The sequence below is a fragment of the Ovis canadensis genome, chromosome 23, assembly GCF_042477335.2.
Source record: "Ovis canadensis isolate MfBH-ARS-UI-01 breed Bighorn chromosome 23, ARS-UI_OviCan_v2, whole genome shotgun sequence".
Classification (NCBI taxonomy): Eukaryota; Metazoa; Chordata; class Mammalia; order Artiodactyla; family Bovidae; genus Ovis; species Ovis canadensis.
Window position 1 is genome coordinate 35,604,297 of NC_091267.1, and position 26,036 is coordinate 35,630,332.

The window sequence follows — 26,036 nt, forward strand, 5'->3', positions numbered from 1 at the left end:
GTGTCACCTCAGATGGCCCACACCACATTTATTTTTTAGGCCGCTGTTAAAATATATGGATTTCTAGTGTTCATAAATGCAATGAGGAAGCTGGGGCTGAGAAGGCAATCACACAGGAGTGGTGGACATGAGCCACAGAAACACATCCACACGGCTCTGCTGAGCCATCTTTGCACTTGCTCTTTTCAACTGAAACTGCTAACAGAAGGGTAATTTTCTAAAGGAAACTTGCTCTTCTAATCAAAGGGCACTCTGTTTCAATAATGATTTGCCACTCCTTCTGGTCCAGGCTGTAAAAACAGGTTCTGTTTATACCAAGAGATACCTGGATCAAGATATCTGGATCGTGAACCATATTTGATCCTTATTTATAAACAATCTGGTGCAAACGTTATGACAGTAATGTCTCCTGCTGGGAAGAGTGACCACTTGCCCCCTGACGGTGCTAGAAAGAACGGCCTTGTTCTCTGGGTTCTTCTCTTCTCACCTGTGCTCCCAGCCAGGTGAGGGGTGTTCTTATCCTGGAGTGCCTGAAGAGGCCCCTTACACAATAGCATTCTTCTTATATTTACATACGTCTTTGAAGATGCTTTTTGTTTTAAATATTTCAGTTAGCCTTACAAAGATTTTTTTATAAGAAAGCAACAAAAGAGTCTATATGCAATGGGCAAATGCAGAAAATAAAGCCAAAGCAGAAGGACCTGCTGGGACTACCTAGAAGTCAGTAAAGGAACCAGAAAGAGAATTCCCTTGGCAATTCCCAGAAAGAGATCACCCCAGGGCTCTGGGCTTACCCAGGCCCCTCCATGGCACTCCAACAGAACTCTCTGATACACCTCATTCATGGGGACCAGACTTAACCTACAGCCAAAGTAAAACTCATGTGGTTGAATCTCTACTCTGGCTTTCAAACTGCCTTCCAAGTTTCCTCAGCAATTAAATGGCAATATTATTCCAGCCTCAGGATGCCAAAATAATTATGGAACACTTACTGGATAGAAAAATGTGTCACATTTTTCCTTTCCTTCCTTTCCTTTCCCCCCAAAATAAGTGGCAGTTATACTACACTGGTCATCCACTTTGAAACAAAAGCAGACCAAGGAAAACAAGTGTGTCTGTCTCCTTGTGCACCTTTTGTATAACACGATTCAAAAGCAATTTTGGAGTCTTCTTTCCTCATTTAACCTATGGCATCTCTCACTATAGGGACCAATAATCCTATTATATAAAATACAAAGGCCACGATGCTCTTAGTGACTTAAGATTTTGCTCCATCAGATCTTTATTCAAATTCAATTTTGTTTCTTACATCATTTCGGGTACCATACCGCGACTCGGACAGCAAACTGGAAATAGTTCAGGAAATGGAAAAAACAACCTGGACTGAATTTAAAAGGTGAATAAATTTTTACTGTAAAACAATAATTCATCAACAAAAGGTAGCATTTAACCTTTCCCCCCAAGTGATCTTTCCATTGCCATTGCAAGTTAGTTCACATGACTAATAAAACCTAACCAGGCAACTGCCTTCAGCCCATGTGGTAAAATTCGAAGTCTGCTTAAAAGCAACTGCTACCTACGTCGCAGAGATGAAATCACTGAAAAAAATAACTAAGGGCTTCAAATGTATTACCTATAAGAGCAGTTTAAATAGTGAAGATTTCAAAGCAACATGTCCGGGTTTTTGTTTTTAAATTCTATTTTCAGCTTTGGAATGTTCACAGAGAAAGGTGAAGGAGGAAGGGAGAGAAGAGACCCAATGTTCCAATCACATGGGTCTCCAAAAACAGAGTCCCAGAGGTTGTGGACCAATTTTGGTTTATATTAAGAGAACAACAAGCGCTTGGAATCTCTGAGGATGTCATGTCAACATATTACTTGGAAGCATAGGCATGAGATTTTAGTGACCTCATGGGCACAGCCAAAATTAACTCCCAGTATTTATGTAACTGCCAGGGATGACAGGGCAAAGATCGCTTATAATTTTTTTTTTTTGAGCCAGCTAATAGTGTTTCTTTGGTCAAAGAGAGAGGAAGTGGGGGCACTTTCGGCTCTGTTTTTTAAACATGCAACATTTATATACATAGACCATTCTGCCCATAACACCATCTGAATGTTTAGATGAAGGCATTAAAAAAAAAAAAAAAAGAGTTATTTCCTGTTGCTCCCTAGCTGAAAGGATGCGTTTTAGGGGTATGTGTGCTCTGCCTCAGAGCAAAAGCATTGTTAGCAGTTATCAAGGTAGCATTTAAAAATAACTACCCCAGTACAAAAGAACTTCAGAGGAAATATGAGCGAAGCTATCAGTCTCCCTTCAAGTCTGCCCATGAGCTGCCTAAGACTCGAGCTGCATTCTCCATTACATTGTTATCCTTATCAAACAATGCAAACAATTTTAATGAGCTTATCTCCTAGAACATATTGCCAGACATGCTAATATAAAAAGGATGCCAACCGTACAGGCCGACTCATTAATCAAAAAGCTCACAATACAATGACCAAGATCAGTCTCATCCCCACATCAGACCTCAGCAAAATACCAGGAATTACCTTCCTACTGTAAATAAGAAGGGCGGGCTCCCCCACCCATGCGGAGGCCATAAACTCCTAAGAAAATGCATAAGGACACCTAGTTCCTTTCAGGTCCATTGCAGTCCAGTCTCTTTCTAATAAACCTTGGGTTCTATGGAGAAAATTTTGGTGAATGTCTGACACCGTGACCTCTGCTGTCAATCCTTGCACCAATCAGCGAGCAGAATTCTTACAAAGCTCCATCAATCTGGCGGTTCAACATCACAGACTGCAGCTTAATCTAGAGGATTCCATCTTTCCTGCGCACACACACACACACACACACACACACACACGCACACACACACACACCAGGGCAAGCGCAAACCTTTTCCTCGCCCTCCTCCTGGTCTTTAGGCACAGCCTACCTCATGGTTCCTTTAAAATCTAAAAAGGAAGGAGAAAAGGAAGTGCTCCGGCTTGTCTCCCTTTGCAGAGGAGGGGAAATTTTGCTTGCATTTTGAAATCAACGTGGAAGCAAAGAGATGGAGGGAGACCCCTTGCAGGCAGCAAACCTATTCACAAAATGCTTTCCATCTGCAATCGGGCAGCCTCCGTGCACACCCAACATGACACATGGAAACAGCAAATAACCACAACCGCCTTTACAAACGGCCGTCTGCAGCCGGGGCCGGGGGCAGCGTCTGCTCCATTATATAACGGGCGGGTTTCCGCGCGCCCGCCCGTCCGCCACCGCTCCCCGGCCAGCCCCATTACCTGTAGGAACGCTCGCCGCGCACTGTGTGCTTCCGGAAAGGAATGATGGTCCCGTTATCCTGGATGATGTCGTTGTTGTTCTCGCCATTTGGGGACAGGGTTTGGGTCGGCCCAGGCATTGGCGCACTCCCGAGGATGGGAACAAACCGCTGTGGGCTGCCTGGGTAGGAAGGTGGCTGTGTCTTGCCTTCCCGCTCGCCCGCTCCTCGCGCAGACCGCGCCTGCCGCCTGCTCGCCTCTCGCTGCTCGGCTCCCGCCCCGCCCTCTCGCGGCCCGCCCTCCCGGCTGCTGACGTCAAAGCGCCGGCAGCAGCACCCTGGTCACGTGGCCCGGCCTGTCCCCATAGCAACCTGCTAACTCATCACCTCGCCTGGAATCGCGCTGGGCCGCTGCGCGACCACGCCGGCGGCTCCAGGCAGGCACCCGGGCCGGCCTACATCTGGCATGTAAAACCCCAGGCCACCCCTGGCCCCCCTCACTGACTCGCCTGGGTCTGAAAATCAGCTCTTCCTCTAACCATTTCCTTTCCAGCCCGAGCTCCCACTGCAGCTGTGTACACAAAAGAACGATTCAGGCAGAGGGGTGTGGGAGACCCTTTAACTCCTTCCATACCAAGTTCTTGTTCCATGAAGATTAAACTCGGTCTGGTTTCAGAAATACATAAGACGACCTGGTAGCCTGCTTCAAGAAAATTTATCAAACTAAGGGGTTAAAATCTCCAGGTTCCTCCCCCATTCTCCAAACAGCAGCAACCACCTCCCCCAAAGCAACCCCAAACTTGAAAAACGAATAGGAAGCTCCATTTCCTTCTAATCAATATACCTCTACATTAATAATGAGAAAATCAAGAATTGCAAATGAAGATTTTCTGCACAAAAGAATCCCCACAGGGAGTTTTTTTTTTTTAAAGACCCACCATTTTAGAACATCATGGTTACCCAAGACCTCTCAATTCAAATTCTTACAGTGCCTCCTGATACAGATAATTAAATCCTTGTCATGTATTTTCTTTGAATTAAACAAGTGAACATCCAATTTAGTATTTGGATGGAAACTCTCAACATCAAGCTGCTCTGCATTATTGCTATGCATCTTTCAAATACATTGACTATGAGACAGGTCCTATTGTTATTATCATCCCTAATTTAGAGATGAGTATACTAGTGAGATGAGGTAACTGGTGCGGTGCTCAAGGTCACACAGTCAGGAAGCAGTGAGCTGGAACTTCAAGATGACATGCTTTTTCTCAATGTGATTGGACAGTGGTGATGTGTGTTTAATGTGAACTCATAAATGTTATAGATCAAGGTAAGAATCAAGTACCTTATATACTCTCTCAACAGTGAAAGGACAACTGTGAATAGAATTGCTAGTACGGTGCAAAGCCTATGGATTAGATTATAAATTCTGAACAGATTCCAGATGTGTCCAGTGCTTTCCTTCAGAGAGAAAGAAGAGTTTGCCTTCAACTCTTATCAGAAGTGGTTCTCTGCTTATCAGAAGTGGTCTCTGACATTTCCTGGGGTGAGTAAAAGTCAAAATAAATATATGTAGCAGAAAGTAGCAGGCTCATGCCTTCACATCATTGTACAGCTTACCAGCTTTATTATTTTGTGATACAGATATTAAAACAAGTAAAAATGCTGTCATTCCTGACAATTCTCTAGCATATTTCCCTGGTAATAAGTTATTTCTGGCATCAAGCTTCTAGAATTAGAATCAAATGGTTCACAACACAGATGGTAAGGATAATCTCAAATAAGGGGGGCATTTTTTCCTATTTTATAGTCTCCTTTTGAACTATATTTTAATAATTTTATTTTCTAATTTTTCCAGTGAATTCACAGTGTACAAGCTGATTCCTTCATCCATATCTCAGCTTACATGAGTATTTTTTTAATATATAATGAGGATCCAGTTCTGACCTAAGTCTTAACAAGGTACATCAGATAAATATCTAAGTACAAGAGATACACAGCAAGCCTCACATTGCACAATGAACTAAAAGGGCATGAGAGTGTAGTTACTGCTACAAAGACAAACACTTCCTCCTCCTATTTCTGTTACTTGACCCACAGCTGTCAATTTCCCTACTAATTAATTCCCCCTTGCAAAAGCTTCCCCTTTCTTTGGGGACAGTCTGAAGTTAAAAGGCAGAGTCTACAAATCAAATATTTAATGTTTTCAGCCCTCTCACTTGGGGCTCTAGAGGATAGCTTACTTTTCTATGATCCCATGTTTGAGTAACAGGTCACATAACTGGTATGATCATAGGGACTATGTTTGTCAGAATTTGAATGTATTATAACTCATTCCACCAGGTAATTTCATGGAGAGAACTCTCCCACTGTTCCGAGGCTGATTTTGAAGGAGAGGACTATGACCAGGAATTTGGGGGGGTGGGCTGAACGGGGAGGAGCAGTGAGGCAGGTGGAGGAGGTACCTAAGAACCCTTGTAAATCTTCCACGGGGCAGCTCTGAACCACAGCACTATAAAGGGCCCCAGAGCGGCCCCAGAGATTTGTGATTACCCTCCAAGACGAAGGGGTAACGGGTAATAATTTGAAAATATTGAACAGATGTGTTTTCATTCCCCTCCCCATAAATCAGGTTACCTGGCAGCCATTCTCTTGTTTAGCCCCAGGAAGAAGGGGAGGGCACATTCCACTTTGGGAGGGAGAATGCTAGGATACAGGGGAAGCACAGACTCGGCAGGAAGAGGGAGGGGAGAGTACCCCCACCCCAAGGCTGAAAAGAAGCAGGTGAAAGTGAGAAAAAGCAGTATCTCCCATTTTCAGCTCCCTGAAGGGAGCCGTTGGAGTGCTTTCGGGTTTGTTCTCAGCCTAAGGGACTTTCTTGCGCCTAAAGAGAGAAATGTCCCATTTGGGACTCTGGGAAAAGATGGCTTTTAAAGAGTGTCTCCCCAACACCTTCCTTCTCAATCAAGCTGCAGTCTCATCACACTAGAAAAATCAGTGGTTTGGTTTGGTGAGGTAGGACCTAGGAAAGAGGAGGACATCTAAAAGACTGAATATCCACCCAAGAGATGGAGTGCTCCAAAGATGGCCTGAATCAGAAGAGGCTATACTGTGAACTGGCTGCTGCTGCTAAGTCGCTTCAGTTGTGTCTGACTCTGTGTGACCCCATAGACGGCAGCCCACCAGGCTCCTCCGTCCCTGGGATTCTCTAAGCAAGAACACTGCAGTGGGTTGCCATTTCCTTCTCCATTGCAGGAAAGTGAACTGGCAATTTTAAGTAAAACCTTTCATCTCCCGTCTCCCTTAGCAGGGAAAAGAGAGTCATACAGATTATAGAAAAAAGTAAACTAAACTAAAATGTCTGTGTACATCTGACTGTGGTTGAGGTTTTATCTTAGGTACACAGGTATACCAAAAATAAAGTATGTGCTGACCTAAATCTCCAGCTACCCCATGGAGAAATGGCTCCTCTTACCAAGCCCTGTGGATTGAAGTTGGGGCTCTGACAGACCTGGGTCCCCAGCCTGGTTATTTGACACTAGCAAGTTACTTTGCATCTCTAAGATTTAGTTTCTTCATCTGTGAAGTAGGTGTAATAATACTGGTTTCACAGTGTTGCTGTGAAGGTTAAATTACATAATACATTGTATCTGAAGCAACTGACACAGTGTGGGGCCTGTAACAAATGCTTTTTAGGGGTAGATGCTATTTTTAAACAATAAGTTAAGCATACTCTAAAATGTTCATTCACTTAACACTTAAAACTGGATTTCTTGCATACTGGAAGCTGGTAAAACAAAAAGAAAAGTCCTAGGCTCTGTACTCAGGGAACTCAGAGTTGTGGGTGAGCAAGATAAAAATATTTGCAATTATGATACAACATGATGCCCTGATAATGGTATCCTACAGGCTGATAAAGGGCCACAGAAGATGAGGGAATGGAATTCCATTCCATTCAGAATGGAAACTGAAATAGGCCTGAAAAGTTTCCCCGAGGAGCTATTGCCTAAGCCTTGGATGAGTAATAATTATGACCTTTTTTGTTCACTTTCTCTGTGCTAGACAGAATATGTATATGTACTCAGTTGTGTCCAACTCTTTGCAACCCCAAGGACTGTAGCCTGCCAGACTCCTCTGTCCATGGGATTTCCCAGGCAAGGATACTGGAGTGGGTTGCCATTTCTTTCTCCAAAACAGAATATAAGATCCCTTAGGGAGGGTTCTTCAACTGTTTTGTTCACTACTATATCTTCAATGCTTAGAATAAGGCCTAGCATGCAGTAGCCACTACATGAATACATAATTCATTTATTCAACAAACATCTGATTGGATTCTCACAGTAACCCTAGAGATGAAGTTGAGGCTCAAATAGTAAATGCAACTTATCCAGGATATCTTGGCCCCAAAGTTGACATGCTTCTCCACTAGGCTGTACTGTCATTTAAAACAGGAATGGCAGGATTTCCCTGGTGGTCCAGTGGTTAAGAATCCACCTTCCAATGCGGGGGATGCAGGTTCAATCCCTGGTCAAGGAACTAAGATCCCACATGCCTAAGGGCAACTAAACCCATGAGCCACAAGAACAGCCCATGCACTGCAATGAAGACCCAGCACAGCCAACAAAAACCCTTCTTTTTTCATTTTTAAAAATTAAAAAAGGACTGGCAGTGTAGATGGGGGGACTAAGGGCTCCTCAAGCAGATATGCTTAGATTCACAGGTAGGAAAGGGTGTGACGTCCCAGGGAGACAGCAAGTTGTTTAGTGGGAATGGAGAACGGAGTACACAGTGGCAGGGGCTGGGGTAGGATGCAGGAGGGGCTGTGGCCAAGCTAAGAAGATGTTTTGGAACCATGAAGTGCTTGAGGAAGGAACTTCATGGTGACATTTGCATATCAACAAAGTCTGACGTTACAGTAGTACAGAAGACACGCTGGAGATTAAAATGCATCAAACAGTGACCAAGGCCTAAACTTAGGAGCCAACGGGCTGCAGAAGCAAGCCCAGATTTGAGATATTCAGAGGGAATAACTGCCATGATTTGCCGGACTAACTGATTGTGGGCATGGATGTTGATGAGGATCAAGAGTGGGCTGTGAAGGAGAAAGATTTTTCAAGTGAATCCTACGCTTATGGCTTAGGTGACCAAGTGGATAATGGTTACCATTCACCAAGATGGGAAATAACAGATTGAACTGTCCTCTGGAAGAAAGAGTCTCCTAGTGTGTTTTGGACCTAGAGAAGTGCCAACAGGACATCTGAGTGGTGACAATGAGGAGTCACCTGGCTTCACACACAGCAGGTGTTCACTATGTATTCTTTTTTTAATTTATTTTCTTATTGAAGGATAATTGCATTACAGAATTTTGTTGTTTTCTGCCACACCTTAACATGAATCAGCCATAGGTATACATATATCCCATCCCTTTTGAACCTCCTTCTCATCTCCCTCCCCATCCCACCCCTGTAGGCTGATACAGAGCCCCTGTTTGAGTTTCCTTAGCCATACAGCAAATGCCCATTGGCTATCTATTTTACATATGGTAATGGAAGTTTCCATGTTACTCTTTCCATACATCTTACCCTCTCTTCCCCTTTCCCCATGTCCATAAGTCTATTCTCTATGTCTGTTTCTCCATTGCTGCCCTGTAAATAATTTCTTCAGAACCATTTTCTAGATTCCATGTATGTGCATTATAATACAATATTTATCTTCCTCTTTCTGACTCACTTCACTCTGTATAATAGGTTCTAGGTTCATCCACCTATCAGAACTGACTCAAATGTGTTCCTTTTTATGGCTGAGTAATATTCCATTGTGTATATGTACCACAGCTTCTTTATCGATTCATCTGTCGATGGCCATCTAGGTTGCTTCCATGTTCTAGCTATTGTAAATAGTGCTACAATGAACAATGGGATACATGTGTCTTTTTCAACCCTGGTTTCCTCAGGGTACACTACATATTCTTGAATAAGGGAACATGTGGGCCTTTGATGTATATGTTCGACTTGGAGATACAGATGACCTGCAGGAAATGATCTTATCGGTGATCACTGAAGCTGAAGATGTGGATGCCCTTCACTCAGGGAGAGAGACAAGGCCTCGGATGGCACTTTGTAAAAGCTGAGTGGTGAAGAAGCAGCCTGCAAAGAGATGGGAAAGGGTTTGGCCTGATGGAGCCAATCCTAAGAGGGAGTGGTTTCACTGAGCCCAGGGGAGAAGTGGGTATCAGAGAGGAAGGAGGTGACTCTAGGGCCAAACATCACAGGAAGTTTGAATCAGATGAGGGCAGAGAAGTGTTGACTGCATCTGATAAGGTGTTCTCAAAGGTAATTTTTTTAAGAGGTTGAATTTCAAATCAGACCCATCAAAGATGAGTGAAGAAAATAAAGAAATCTTCAACAAGTAGAGAAACCTTCATTGTTAGCAAAATCGATAATGAGGTGATGTTGCATTAAGGATCATAATATCAGCAACTAACTAGCATCAGCAAGTATTTGCACTAAAAAGCTCTCATCAATATTAGAAGGGCCAAAAAAAAAATATTAGAGGGGCCGATGTGTTCCTTAATGAGCACTTGTTAGGCACCAGATGAACCGATCCTGCCTCGACCCACCCTCCCCTCCAAAAGGCAAACAAATATTTCAGATGCATGTTTGGAGAGCAGGATTACTAAGGCAGACCCAGCAGACACAGAGCAATGAGCAAAAAAGGAAACCAGCCGCTGTCCCAGTCCACAGGCCCAATCAAGGAAGATGGAGCTGGGCACTGACCCAGATTTTAATTTTCCGAGCTCCTGGGTTATAGCACAGCCCCATTTCTCTTGAGAGTTAGGCCAGCAAGCCCCGATAATTGCATCTTGGCAGAAATCATTGTCTCTCTACTTCTCCAACATGTGAGATTCATCTAAAACAGGGACTTTGCATTGCCTTGGTTTTGAGAAATCCAACAGGAGAGAAGATATGAAATCATTAACCAGGAATCCCAATTCCATCCCCACAGTACCTACTCATCACAAATGCCTTTTCTAAGTTAAAATGTGTTCACTGAAGCTGATAATCACTGCTGTCAAAGGCATTCACAGCTGTCACACCACCGTCGATGGGGGGGCTTCCTTAGATTGTTATCACCCCTGAATACAGACAGAAGATTCCACTTAGCAGTCACCACTGCTGCCCTGGGACAAGTAATTTCTCCTATGTGTATGTCTTGGGATTTTCCAGTAGGGAATGGTAAGGACAGGTTATCAATCGGTAACTTAAAATATATTCCACACCCAAATGACAGCAGTGAGTAAATACATGATTGGCTAGCCAGTGGTGCTGGCTCTGAAATTACACTGGTGGCATAGAGGTGTACTTGAGAGTGGTTCTTGCTTGTTACTTGAACCTTGAAGCATGGAAGATTTTATTCATTCTTCCTTTAAATCTGATGAGAATTCTATAATATGCCTATGCCTTCTGACTTTTAGTCATAGCATTTTATTTAAGAAAATTTGGTAACTGATTTTCCCCCAGATGAAGAAAGTCCTCCTTCAAAACAAACCTGAACAGGTGGGCTCCTCCAGGACTGACTTTGGAAGTTATGTGTCTTTGCAGATTATTTATCAGCCACACTGATAGCTATGCTGATATACTCACAAGGCAGAATTTTATAAGTCTCTTTCCTCTTTGCTAGTAAAATAGTGAGGTTTCTGTAATGTCAAAACACAGAAGGTGCTGCTGCTTAAGAGAAGATTTCTCTATGTGTTGGAATTGCTTTCTAATTTGCTTTTCCTTGGGTTTTCTCAAGGTTGGACTTAATTTTTATGGAATAACTCATAGAACATGATGGGAATTCAATTTACAAACTTGCAGAACATTATGATTTCTGTAATCAATCAATCAAATCTGCAATGTGAGGTTTCAGTCTATTAAATAAAAATGTGCTTTTGAATTATACCATCTGGTTAAATTTACGAGCTTTAAATATGTTTTCTATAAAAATACAATGTGAGAAATGTTATAATTGAAGAATGTATTAAGTATCACCAGAATATAGAAAAGAAAGCAACCTTGCCTAAAGAGACAGCGCAAGCTTCACCAAGGTAGTGCTATTGGTATTGGGGCTCAAACAATCAGTTAACACATTTACTGAGAACCTACTATGCGCTAGGAACGACAGGTGCTTGAGAGACAGAAATTAACAAAAGTTAGCAAAATTCTCTGCCCTCGTGAATCTTATACTTGAGTGCATTTTGTGGGGTGGGAGGGTAGCTGTAGGAGATGAGGTCAGAAAGATCACAGAGGGACCAGAATGTACAGAGCTTTGAACAGCCATTGTGAAGACTTTGGCCTAAAAACCAAAGTTAGAAGCCATTACTTAGTAGTAAGGTTCACAATGTCTACTGACACAGATCTGGAATTCTCTCCAACAACAATCACAACAAAAACAGCAATATCTAATGTTTATCGGGTACTTTTTAAGGACCAAGTGCTATGTTTTAATTGGGTGGGTGTTTTAATCCTCACAGAAACTTATGAAGAAGGGGTAATTTAACATCTCGTTTGTCAGAGGAGGCAGCCAGTTAAATAACTTATCCAGATCATCAGCTAGGAAGTGGCAAAGCTGGATGTGGACCCACCTGCCAGGTGTCCAAGCCAGCATTCTTATTCACGAACTCAGGCTGCCTTCCACTAGGGTTTGATAAAATCTTGCCTTCCACTAGGGTTTGATAAAATCTGGGTGCAAAAATGCAGAATCTAGGGATGAGGCAGCAGAAGGACGCAGAAGCAAGAGAAGGTAGATAGCTGTGCTGAAGGCAGTTCAGTCTAGGGAGCAAGGAGGTAATGGTGGAAAAGTGCAGAGGCAGAAAAATCAGCGCGGGCGGTGGGGGCAGGATGAGAGACAGGACTGGAGAGCAGTATTCTTGGGATGAGACACGTGGAAGGACAGGAGTTGTAAATTATGGTTAAGGAAAAGGAAGAGGGAAGGGGAGGGAGAGAGACCCGAAGATTAGGGGTTAACAGTGTGTGTGATTAATAGGGGAAATGAATTTTCTTCCCCTTTTTTATAGCAACTAACTTTTTTTATCTGAATAAGCCTCAGCTATCAATATACAATTCTCTCATATCTTTGGATGGGAGAGGAGACCGTAGGCATTTTTTCCTTTTGTTTCCAAAGCTAAAATCTGTTTTCATTTTCACTAGGCTAAGGCTGTGATAATTCAACGGTCCAGCTCTAGACAAGCCTCTTTGAATGTTCTCACTGAAATGTGTCCATGCTCAAGTTCTTGCAATTCCTTTATTTCCTTCCCCTATTTTATTTCCACGTTTGAACAAAACACATCTTGTTGAACTGACTGGGTAGCACAACTGAAAAAGGATCTTCTTGGGCTCAGCTGAGTGGCAAAGGAAAGGCAGAGGCGCTAAGTATCATTTAGCAAGTAAATTATCTTCCAGAAGGCTCGCGAGCTTTCAAGAGATGATTTGCTTAGGGCTCTCAAAAGTCAATGGACCGACAGGGCTTTATTTCTGACTTTGATATTAACAAGCAGCAACAGAATAAAGAGACTCCTTAATATAAATACAAAGCCAAGCTGGAAGGATGGGAAGACAGGAGTTCAAACCCTTGGCCTCCAGAGTTTCACAGCCACTTGGGACCCAGGCCACCAAAGACAGGGGCATGGGGAGGGAGGGTCTTCCTGAGTCTGGGGCTTCTCCGTCAAGGCGGGTGCACATGGGGGCGGAACCATGGCTTACGGGTGGCTCCTCAACAGTGTGTCAAGGGAACATGAGGCCAACAGCTGGGAAGCAGTGTGAGTAATGGAAGAGAAATTCCATTTCTGACCTCATCCAAGTAAAATTTTTAAAAAGAAAATTAAAGAAGCTTGCTTCATTAAAAGAGAGAGAGAGAATGCAACTGGAAATCATGAAAAAAGATTTAAGTTTCCATCAGAAATGTTTTAATTAGCACTTATGTTCTGCTTACTCCAGAGCTCATAATGCCAAGTATCTTCATATCCTCAATTCACGCTCACTATTGGATGTGAGCATGAGGGGTCCAGCGACAGAAGATAGTACATGAAAGCATAAAGGATCACCTTCAAGTAGAGTCTATTTAATTTCTATGTGAAGGACCCAGACGCTTAGCAAATCCAAATGGGTCCTACTCTTAACATGCAGGGAGACACAATGAGTTAACAGTCAGCTGAGAGAGCTAGATCGATTCTTGCGATTAATTGCTCACAGAGCCTACTTTTCACACACTCCCTCAAAGCTGAATCTCCAGTCTCTTCAGTGAGGATAGTATCAGCTTTCAAAGAGGCGGCAATGGAATCAATGTGAATGAGACATAATGGTATGCCGTGCAAAAAGCACGTCTAGTGCATTTTTATTATTTCTGTCTTCCCCTCCTTCTTCTGGGAACTACTCCTTCAAACCTTGTGATTCTAGTAGAGCTTGCCAATTATAATATTCCATCCTCCTGGACCTAAAGATTGGTTCAGAGTTAGGTCTGTGACCCAAGCCAGGTCACTGAATAGATCTCTAGGATTTAAAAAAAATTAGAGCTGCAATGTGTATGTGTTTGAGGAGGAGTTAAGAGATGGTATCTTTCTTACTGAAGAGAGCACTTGAGAATTAATACAGTATATTTTTAGGCAATAAAAATAACAGGCATCCAAATCAGAAGGAAAGAAGTAAAATTGTCACTGTTTGCAGATAGCATGATATTGTTATCTGCATGATAGCATGATACTTGACTCCACCAAAAAACTGTTAGAACTAATAAATTCAGTAAAGTTGCAGGATGCAAAATCAATATACAAAAGCCTGTTGCATTTCTATACATTAATAACAAATGGTTAAAAATACAAGTCTACTATGATTGCATCAAAAATAATAAATAAAGGAATACATTTAGTCAAGGAAGTGAAAGATATGTACATCGAAAAGTATGATAAAAGAAATGGAAAAAATTAAAGAATACACAAGTAAATGTAAAGATATTCCAGGGGCATGGATTGGAAGAATATTATTAAAATGTCCATACTACCCAAAGCAATCTGCAGATGCAATGCAATCCCTGTCAAAATTTCAGTGACATTTTTCACAGAAAGAAACAATCCTAAAATTTGTATGAAACCACAAAAGATCCAAAATAACCAAAGCAATCTTGAGAAAGAAGAACAAAGCTTGAGGCATGCTTCCCAATTTCAAATAATATCCCAAAGCTATAGCAATCATGGCATGCTACAGTCCATGCGGTTGCAAGAGTCAGACATGACTTAGAGACTGAACACCAAGCACAAATAGTAATCAAGACAGTACAGTTATTGGCATAAAAATAGATTCACAGATCAGTGGAAGAGAACATACAACCCAGAAATAAACACATACATATACAGTCAATTAACTTACACAAAGGACCCAAAAATACACAATAGGGAAAGACAGACTCTCTTCAGTGAACAGTCTTGGGGAAACTGAGTAGCTACATGCAAGAGAATGGAACTACATCATTATCTTATGCTATAAATTAAAATTAACTGAAAATGGATTAAAGACTTGAACCTAAGGCCTGAAACTATAAAACTCTTAGAAGAAAACGTAGGCAGTAAGCTCCGTGACATTATTCTTGGTGGTGATTTTTTGAATTTGACTCCAAATACAATGGCAACAAAAGTACAAGTAAGCCAGACTGCATCAACCTAAAAGACTTCTGCACAGGAGACAAAATCATCAACAAAATGGAAAGGCAACCTACCGAATGGGAGAAAATACTTATAGATCAATATCCAAAACGTATACAGAACTCACACAACTCAACAGGGAAAAAACAAGCAATATGGGTTTAAAACATGGGCAGAGAATCTGAAAAGACTTTTCCAAAGAAGACATACAGATGACCAAGAGGTTCACGACACAATGCTTAACATCACGAATCATTAGGGAGTGCAAATCAAAACCACAATAAGATATCACCTCACTCTTGCTAGAATGGCTATCATAAAAATAAGAAAGTGTTGGTGAGAGTTTGGAGAAACGGGAACCCACGTGCACTATTGCGGGAAAAGTAGAATTGGTGCAGCCACTATTACAGACAGTATGGAGTTTCCTCAAAAAATTCAAAGTAGAACCACCACGTTTTCTTGCATGCTAAGTTGCTTCAGTTGTGTCCTCCTCTTTGTGACCCCTTCAACCATAGCCCACTGAAATCCTCTGTCCATGGGGCTCTCCAGGTAAGAATACTGGAGTGGTTTGCCATGCCCTCCTCCAGGGGATCTTCCTGAAGCAGGGATAGAACCCACATCTCTTTCCGCTCCTGCCTCGCAGACAGATTCTTTACTGCTGAACCACTGGGAAAGCCCCAGAACCACCATGTGATCTAGCAATTACACTCTGAGTATTTATCTGAAGGAAACAAAAAAACTAACCCCAAAAGATATGTGCATCTCCATGTTTACTGCAGCATTATTTACAGTTGCCAAAATATGGAAGTAACCTAAGTATTCATCAACAGATGAATGGATAAAGAAAACTGGTACACGCACACACACACATCAGCCACAAAGGAGGAGGAAACTTTGCCATCTACAACATGGATAGACCTTGTGGGCATTATGCTAAGTGAAATAACTCAGACAGAGAAAGACAAATGCCATTTAATCTCAATTATCTATGGAATCAAAAAGTAATAACCACAAATCCAAACTCATAGACACAAAGAACAGATTAGTGGTTTCCAGAGGTGGGGGGTAAGGGGGTCTGTAAAATGGGTGTAGGGTGTCAAAAGGCACAAACTTTCAGTTGCAAAATAAATAAGTCCTGGGGATGTAATATAGGACTTATTTTATGTGTAATAATGATGCACATAGGTAATAATACTGCATTGTATATTTGAAAGTTGCTAAGAGAGTAGATCTTAAAAGTTCTCATCACACAAAAAAATTTGCAACTGTGTGGTGATGAATGCTAACTAAATCATGTCATAATATGTACAAATATTGAACTGCTATGTGTTATGCTCCAAGCCCGTATCTCCGAACCAACCGAGAGAGCAAGTCCACCACAGTATTGCAAACGCAAGAAGGGAGTTTGTTTATTCCTAGCGCGCTAGGGCCCAAGTCTCATCCCACACAAGGGAATCTGACAAGAGCCCCGAACAAAGGAGTATGGCGGCTTATATACAGGCAGTTCTTTGTCTCAGTTACAGGAGTAGCTGGCGTTACATGATTGGCCAGGCAGGATGAGCGCATATCCTGTCTCTTTCTGGTAAACATGACTCAGGTCCTAGAGACCGTCGTTTGGTCCCTAACACTATGTTGTACACTTGAAACTAGTATGTTATGTCAACTATATCTCAATTTTAAAATAAAGTGTAGCATAAATTGTACATTTACGAGATTTTGCACAGAAGTGAAAAGTGGTCATGGTTTGGATTAATATAGACTTGGATTTGAAATCAGATCAGGTTGATCCAGTTACAAGTCGAGTAGCCTTGGACAATCACTTTTCCCAGCCTCAGTTTCTTCATCTATAAATTGGGGTACGAAGATTTACAAAGCAATATTTTGAGATATAAAGCTCTGAAGGTTCCCACTTTGTCCACTGGGACCATATGTTTTGACACTCTTCCCTTCCAAAGGTTGGTTCTATTTCTTTTCCCCTTGAATCTGGACAGACCCTGTGGTGGCTTTGAGCAGTAGATTTTGGTAAAAATTATGCCAACCAGTTCATAGTCTAGACTTTATAATGACAGGCAGCTGCTGTCTTGGTCTCTTGGAAGCCAGACAGGAAGTTTGGCCACCCTGGGACTACCATGCTGTGGGAAGGACAAGCCCTGTGGAGAGGCCCCAGAGGAGGAGACCATGGGGGGGGGGGGAGGAGGGAGGAGGGAGGGGAGTGTCAGAGAATCTGCAGAGTCCCATGCCTCCTTCAGATCCAGCCACCACAGCTCAGCGTGATCCACTATGTGGACCAGAGATAAGCTGCCCACCCAAGACCTTCATTAATTCCTGATTCATAAAACCATGAGCTGTAACAAGAATGGTTAAGTTAATGAAGTTTGTGGGTAGTCTGGTACAAAGTAACAGAAAACACCATCCTGTTGATTCTCTATTTCTGCATAAGGAGTCACCCCAAAACTCGGTGGGTTAAAACAACAGCAATCATTTTATTATCTCCTGTTATTCTGGAGGTGGACTGGGCTCAGCTAGATGGTTTTCAGTCTCTCTCATACAGTTGTAATTAGAAGTGGCTGACTACTGAAGTCGTCTCAGTACATTCTCGGTCTCAAAATTGGAAGCTGATATTTCAGTTGGGACCTCAGCTGGAGCTTTCTTTTAGAGCTCTGGCTGAATACCCACACAGACTCTTCATGTGGGCTGGGCTTCCTCACAACATGGCAGAAAGGCAGAAGGTGATGGCAGCTTTTAGTCTTGTCACAGACCATAACTTGGTCATACTTCTCTGGTCAAGGCAACCAGTTAAGTCAATCAAGATTCAGAGGAAGTGATGTTGACTTCACTGATATACTCAACGGGAGAAATGTAGGGAAACACGTGGATATAGTGTGGCAGCCAGCTTTGGGAAAGGCATTCGGCCACACAGACCCTGCTTCGTTTTCTTACCCCCTGTTTCTTCAGCATGGGGTTGTTACAGCAGAAATTCTATGGAAGAAAAGAATCAGGGCTCAAGTATTCACTTTCAAAATAGACTTCTAATCCTATGGCAGACAGGATAACACAAACTGAAGAAGTTCATGAACCTCAAAAGTCTGATTTTCAACAATCAAAATTTCAAGACCCTTGAATAACTCAGAGCCTAAAGTTCATGCCATCAGCCATCAGACCCTGTGACTAGTTGGAAACATCTGAGGTGGAGGCTGGTGAGCATCCCTAAAAGAAATCCAGTCCTCTCTCCTTTCCCTAGCCATACCCCGAGCCAGGTTGGGAATTTACAAATAGAGAGAAATTGTCCTTTTCCTTTAAAAAAAAAATTTTTTTTTGGCTACACCACAAGGCATGAGAGTTTCAGATAAACATCTATTTCTGCTTTATTGACTATGCCAAAGCCTTTGACTGTGTGGATCACAATAAACTGTGGAAAATTCTGAAAGAGATGGGAATACCAGACCACCTCATCTGCCTCTTGAGAAATCTGTATGCAGGTCAGGAAGCAACAGTTAGAACTGGACATGGAACAACAGACTGGTTCCAAATAGGAAAAGAGTACGTCAAGGCTGCATATTGTCACCCTGCTTATTTAATTTATATGCAGAGTACATCATGAGAAACACTGGGCTGGAAGAAGCACAAGCTGGAATCAAGATTGCTGGGAGAAATATCAATAACCTCAGATATGCAGATGACACCAACCTTATGGTAGAAAGTGAAGAAGCACTAAAGAGCATCTTGATGAAAGTGAAAGAGGAGAGCGAAAAAATTGGCTTAAAGCTCAACATTCAGAAAACTAAGATCATGGCATCTGGTTCCATCACTTCATGGCAAATAGATGAGGAAACAGTGGAAACAGTGGCTGACTTTATTTTTTTGGGCTCAAAAATCACTTCAGATGGTGACTGCAGCCATGAAATTAAAAGACACTTACTCCTTGGAAGGAAATTATGACCAACCTAGACAGCATATTAAAAAGCAGAGACATTACTTTGCCCTCAAAGGTCCATCTAGTCAAGGCTATGGTTTTTCCAGTGGTCATGTATGGATGTGAAAGTTGGACTATAAAGAAAGCTGAGCACCGAAGAATTGATGCTTTTGAACTGTGGTGTTGGAGAAGACTCTTGAGAGTCCCTTGGACGCAAGGAGATCCAACCAGTCCCTCCTAAAGGAGACCAGTCCTGGGTGTTCATTGGAAGGAGTGATGGTAAAGCTGAAACTCCAATACTTTGGCCACCTGATACGAAGAGCTGACTCATTTGAAAAGACCCTGATGCTGGGAAAGATTGAAGGCAGGAGGAGAAGGGGACAACGGAGGATGAGACTGTTGGATGGCATCACCAACTCAATGGACATGGGTTTGGGTAGACTCTGGCAGTTGGTGATGGATAGGGAGGCCTGGCATGCTGTGGTGCATGGGGTGAGAAAGAGTCAGACATGACTGAGCAACTGAACTGAAGTGAACTGAAGAAGGCATGTGGTATCTTACTTCCCTGATCAGGGATTGGACACATGCCTCTTGCATCAGACATGAGGAGTTATAACCACTGTACCACCAGGGAAGTTCCCAAACTGTCCTTTTTCACACCTGGAGGCTTGAGGGATGACAAAGCCACACAGAGGTTCCTGACTCACTGCAACACAGGGACAAGAGGGGACAGATGCTGCTGAATGGTTTGGGGTGGCACCAATATTTCTGCAAGGCTGCCAAATATTTTTGGGGAAGGAGGGAGAACATATCTGACCCCATGCGGGTAGGGACGGAAAGATCAGCAGAAAAGAACAGGCCTGTGTACTGACCAGCCAGTTTTCCTGAGGACAGCTGCCATGAGAGCAACTCAAAAAAACATCAAATCTCCCCTCAGGTTTCCAGAAGTACCTCGTAAAACTGTGGTGTGGTGTCTACAGTCCTCGCCGCATTCTCTCACTTACTCCAGAGGGCAGAAGCAGAAATTAGATTGGTGCCATTGGTTTGGACAATTTACAGTGCGTTTAACCAGGAAGATTCTCCCCTACTGCGCTCCCTCTCTTTCCACATCTTCTGCTGGAACTGGACCCAAATCTAACACTGAGTTCTGAGTCCTCAGCATCTGCCCACCTTCTTGCCCCGTCTCTCTGATGGAGTCATTTACCTGTTCATTTCACAACATATTGCATGTGCCCCTCCCTCTCCTCTCCCACTCCTGACACCCTACTGCAGACATCACGCCTGGCTCGAGAGACTCTGTAGGCGTTGTCTTGCTCCCTGATGCTCCTCTCAGTGCTTCTGACAAATCGCCATGAGATCTATCTTTCCGCCCTTCTTTTTCAAAAACCTTCAGTGGCTCCTTATCGCTTTCGGGATGAAAATTCCACGTTTCACTTTTATAAGTAATAAAGGCTCAGACTGTTACCCTTGGAAATATGTCCACCACCACATACGGTGAGAGTGGAATTTAACCTGGTTAACTTTAACTGGAAATGCCAGTTCTGCCTTCTGGTATCAGCAGAAATAAGACTTCCTCTGCATGAAATTAGCAGAGAAGCATGTAAATGTTCTGATGGTGAATCCTTTACAAATGTTCCTATAGAAACAGATTTTTCCATCTGATTATCGTATTGGACTAGGTTCAGTGCGACTGCGAGACCTTTAAGCTACCACTTTAAAACAATTCAGCTTGCTTCATCACGGAGCTCAGAAGAGGAGAGAAGCTTGGTCAGATGAATTATGATGTCAGTGTAACCATATCTGAGCTGTCCCTGCAGAGTCCCTATCCATCCAAGACAAGGAGAGAGAGCCAGGAACATTCAGCTACCGCCACCTCACCCTCACAACTGCTCTGACTATTCAGATTACATCACTAATATCCAAATCATGGCTTTCAGCAAATCAAAATATCAGCTTAAAAAATTCATGAGGCCATTATTGCTGAGAAGAAATAAAGAATCGTAGCATTGCTGTTTCCTACCGCTGGTGAGAACAGTTTCAGTTCCTTGGAGGATAAATTCTGAGGTTAGATGACAGGTCCAAAAAAAGTCTATCTGGCTGGTCACTTACATTTGGACACAACCTGTTGAATAGCAGTCTCATATTCTGCACGCAAAACACTAAACTCGGGGCGAAGTCAGTCCTTCCACAAATGGCCTCCTCCCACATTTGCAATACTTGGGGAGAGTTCCTGAAGTTTGGACACAGAGTTGTGGAGCAGAGCCAGTAAACTTCACAGCGGTTATGAAACAGCTGCAAATCCATGCTTATGTCATGCGTTGTACAAATACTACATTAAGGACACTCAGATCAAGAGAAGAAATATGGCTTTGCTAGTGTTAAAGCAAGATGCTTGATTTCAACTCAGAAGGCTTTTAAGAATAACCTCCAATGTCTCCTAATTATGTGGTTCTAAAATGTATTATTAATCTGGATTACTTTTATTTTCTCCATTTCCCCTCCTCCAAGCCAAAGAATCATTTCCTTCCATCCTTTAAATTCATCACCTTAGCCATTTACAAGATGGAGGGAAAAAACCCAACTGCAACCCAAAACAAAAAGAAGCTGTCCAAACACTCAGATCTTCTTCACACTGATTTTATCTGGAAAAATACAGTACCTGATAGTGATAAGTGACGCTGTTGTCCATAATATTGCCTGTGTTATACAGCAATATACCACCTTGGCCTTCCCAGGTGACTCAGTGGTAAAGAGTCTGCCTGCAATGCAAGAGATGCAGGTTGGATCCCTGGGTTGGGAAGATTCCCTGGAGAAGGAAATGGCAACCCACTCCAGTATTCTTGCCTGAGAAAACCCATGGACAGAGGAGCCTGACAGGCTATAGTCCATGGGGTTGCAAAAGAGTCAGATATGACTTAGCGGCTAACAACAATATAAAGATACGAAATTTACTGAAGAGACTTTTTCCTGATTCCTTTCGAGTGTCAATCAGGCAAATGTAAGAGCCAGATTTTCTGCATGACTTTGCACATGATTATCAGTTCATTTCAGTCGCTCAGTCGTGTCCGACTCTTTGTGACCCCATGAATCGCAGCACGCCAGGCCTCCCTGTCCATCACCAACTCCTGGAGTTCACTCAGACTCACGTCCATCAAGTCAGTGATGCCATCCAGCCATCTCATCCTCTGTCGTCCCCTTCTCCTCCTGCCCCCAATCCCTCCCAGCATCAGAGTCTTTCTCTCCAAATTGGGAAATGGAGGTTAAGTGAACTTTTGGATCCTGCCTCACAGATCTTAACTTAGTAAATTTCATTAATCTCGAGACTTTTGTTTCCATTTGCTAAAGAAAAGCAAGTTACATGGTTATCAGTAGAACTGAAGTATGTCTATTTGTATAAAATGCTTTGTTCTACTGCAGTCTGAAAAAAGTGGCAATTATAGTCAAAAGCTTTCAGTAAATAATTGCAGTGGATACTCCACAAGTGAGGGGTGAGGTCAGAATGTGAATGAAGAGAGAGAGACCTGGAGAGTTCATAATTTACAAAGCGGTTTGAAAAGATCTCTGTCCTTCCCAGCTTCATGTTAAGTAAGGATTTAAAAACCTTTAGTAAATAGGACCAAGCCCAGGCAGATGCTAAAATCCCAGTTCATGATAGCAGAGCAGGATTAGAAATTTGTTGAAAACTGAACAAATATTCTGAGTCCTGGGACTTTGAGAGCTTCTAATGTAACGAAATGTGAGCACTTTCTTTCTGCCACAAATCAAATCACTGAAAGAAACGTGATAGAGCCAGTACGCACAGTTCACCTGACGCATCAATTCGTGGTTGTCCATAGAAAAGTTCTGATCAAAAAGTGATGCTATTATTTATTCATTACTGCAGCCTATATTGGCCCTTTAGTATATTTGACATTTATGATTAAATAAAAATATTTAAGTTATATTCTTATGATAAATATTTCACCATATTATAAATATCACCAAATAAAATGCTACATTTTCACTTTTCAACTAGCCTGGAGACATACAACTGGGTAAGAAACAGCAAGGTAACAGTAAGTTTAAAATAAGTATATTATCCTGGGTACCATTTTATCAGTAGCTTCAGTATATATTACCTTGTGAAGTCTGAAAATATTATATATCTTTGCTTCACTCCTTTTAAAAAACCTGTCCTGTTCAAATAACTACCCAACCATCAAATTCTATCAATTCTTCTCAGATTTTCTCAACTTTTTGTTTGTTTGTTTGGGATTTTTTTTTGTTTTTCCACCAAATTCATATCACCTTGAGAGGTAGAGAAAAGTAATAGCTTCTGGGAGTCTTCCTGGCTAAGCACTTTCTTTCCAATCCATTCTCTCTCTCTCTTTATATATATATATATGTAGGTAATTGTAGTTTATAAAAGTAGTATATACATGTTTAGAATCTGAGGACTACAGAATATATAATATTAAATATGCAGTTAATTTTTTTTTAACTATGCTTAATTCCTGTAAGGTCACAATTATATCAACATAGTATTTATTTTCTACTATAAAAGAAATTCAACATACTTCGATTAATTTTCTCCTCTCAATTACTGTTAATATTTAGTTATTCCAGTGGTTACCTTTATAACTTCAAGCCCTAGTCTTAAAATTTCTTGACTCTCTCTAAGGAATGTCACCTATTAACTCTTCATTTTATGTTTCTTCTCAACTTTCCTTTTTTAATTTGCATAGTTTTACCATTATGTCTCCTTTATCCTCCTTTATCTTACCATTATCCTCCTTTATATTTGCATTATGTTCTGTGACTGTAGTTAAGGCTTCCTTGTTTTGACTATAGATTGATTTTAAATTTGAAATCTAGGAAATGGCATTTATGATTATGCAATTTCTTATTCTCTCCAAACTCAAGTGGTATTACCTTTCATACAGAAATAAATATGTCATTATATCTTGTAATCACAATAACAATATAATATCAAGATCAAATGAATCTTTTTTTTCCCTACAGGCTATTATTCCAAAATACACCTCATTTTAAGAGTGAAATTGAATTTTTAACAGATAAGTTAAATATGTAGATATGTTCTCTATATCTCTATACTTCTATACCTATACAGTTTTTTTTCCTAGAGATTTTAACTATTTTGGTGGGGCAGAAGAAACATATATCATCTTATGATAAAAAAAATACTCATATTCTAAGCCTAAATACATATAATAGAGTGACCTTTTTTTTCTGCAAGACATTCATCACGGAATCCACTATCTAATTTGCACCAATTGCTTTGATATTACTGCTGGTATCTTGATATTTCTTGTAACTGGACTCTTCCAATATTACTTCCATAGTTTTTTGGCTGTTAATGTATCCTTTATTTTATTCTCTTTTATTTTCCTAGACTGCATCTTCAAGTTGTTTTGTTGAGAGGCTAAGAGAAGTTTTAAAGTAAGAAAATGTCTATTTGTTTTCATACTTTATTCGTAGTTGGGCTGAGTACAGAACCATAGTTCCCAACTCAGTCCCCTCTGAACATTGAATGCATGGGTCCACTGTCTCCCAGCCTGTAGTATCATGTACTGAAGTTCATGCCATATAGGCGATCAGTCTTCTGTGGGTAATCCTCTCAAGGTCTGACATCTTCAGTGTCTAAACTCAGACGCTCTAAGTCTCTTTTATCCTGAAATTTCGCCAATGTGGGTTTGGGATTTTTATTGTACTCAACAGTCAGTGGCCTCTCCTAATCTGAATTGTTATGTCTTTTCTCCTCTCCAATGTCTATATTTTTCCTTTAAGGACTCTTTCTAAATAATGGTGGAACTTTAGGATCATCTTTCCATATCACCAATACTTTTTTTTACCTTTTCTATCTTCTCATGTTCGGCTCTGTACTCTGGAATAGTCTTTAGCTACATTCAGGAAGTCTTTCTCTTGACTTTCAGTTTGTAGGAACTCATGTTTTCTAACTGCTTTGTGTCCATAACTGCTCTTCTTTTGAAAAGAGGGTAGTGGTTTAATGGATGCAATACTTTTCATACTGTCTAAGGGTAATTAGATTTTTTCATTGTCTTCTTCTATTCTCAGAATTATTTTATTTGGATTACAATAATTCTGTGAATCATTTCATCTATTCTTTTTTCACTTTTATTTAGATTAAAAAATTAGTAAGCAATATAATCATATTTCTTTCCATCTTGTAGATGTTTATCAATTTCTGGTCCTCATTCATGTTTCCAGAATGGCCATGCCTTTATTCTTTTAAAATTTTATTCGGTTAGCCAAAAATTTGTTTGGGTTTTTCTGTAAGATGGTATGGGAAAACCCAAACAAACTTTTTTTGCCTACTTAATATTTCAGTTGAAGATGTGGAGAGAGGAGAAACAACTTAAAAACTCACTTTCCTACAGAGTATTTGCATTGTCTTCAATATTTCCTACTATCTAAAATGTCAAGCTTACATAACTTAGTCTGGTATTTGGGACTGGATGCAGTTAGATCTCAGCTTGTCTTTCTTCTTAATCCTCCATTTATCATATTCAAGAATCAGTCATCCCCCTATCCCACTGAGCAGGGTTATGCTCTGTTTTCCTGCATCTTCTGACTCATGCCTGTAATGTCCTTTTTCTTCTTTTTTACCTACTCACATTTTACAAAGGTAGGTTGGGCTCAAAGTCACCTTTCTGAAGTCTTTATGAGCATCCTAAGATGGTCAAAAATCTGCATTACTTAAAAACATTTGAGTTCTGTATAAGTGATTGTTTTTTGAGCTGACAATGTCAGTTTTTTTCAACCAAAATTTTATCTACCACATTTATTCTGAAACCAAAAATTTTACCTAAGTGAATCCGCCTGCAATGCAGGAGATCCCAGTTCAATCCCTGGGTCAGGAAGATCCACTGGAGAAAGGATAGGCTACCCACTCCAATATTCTTGGGCTTCCCTTGTGGCTCAGCTGGTAAAGAATCTGCCTACAATGTGGGAGACCTGGGTCTGATCCCTGGGTTTGGAAGATCCCCTGGAGAAAGGAAAGGCTACCCACCAAGTATTCTGGCCTGGAGAATTCCATGGGGTTGCAAAGAGTTGGACATGAATGAGTGACTTTCACTTTCATGTTCACTTTCAAGTGGGATAAACTTTTAAAGGCAGATGTTTCATGTTTGGATATCTTACTAAACAATGCATGCTAAGCAGC

At 41.4% G+C, this 26,036-nt stretch overlaps 1 protein-coding gene across 5 annotated transcripts in view; it reads right to left on the bottom strand.

Moving 5' to 3' along the window:
• MAPRE2 (microtubule associated protein RP/EB family member 2) overlaps window positions 1-26,036 on the bottom strand; it is a 187,244-nt gene that overhangs the window by 111,624 nt on the left and 49,584 nt on the right. Inside the window, exon 1 of one of the 5 annotated variants that reach the window (XM_069568737.1) lies at window positions 3,289-3,783. The exons of the other annotated variants lie outside the window; for them this stretch is intronic. Within the exon in view, the coding sequence (XP_069424838.1) occupies window positions 3,289-3,407 (119 nt within the window). The 5' untranslated portion in view covers window positions 3,408-3,783. Of the gene's footprint in view, window positions 1-3,288; window positions 3,784-26,036 lie in introns of those variants that run through there. 5 annotated transcript variants of the gene reach the window in all.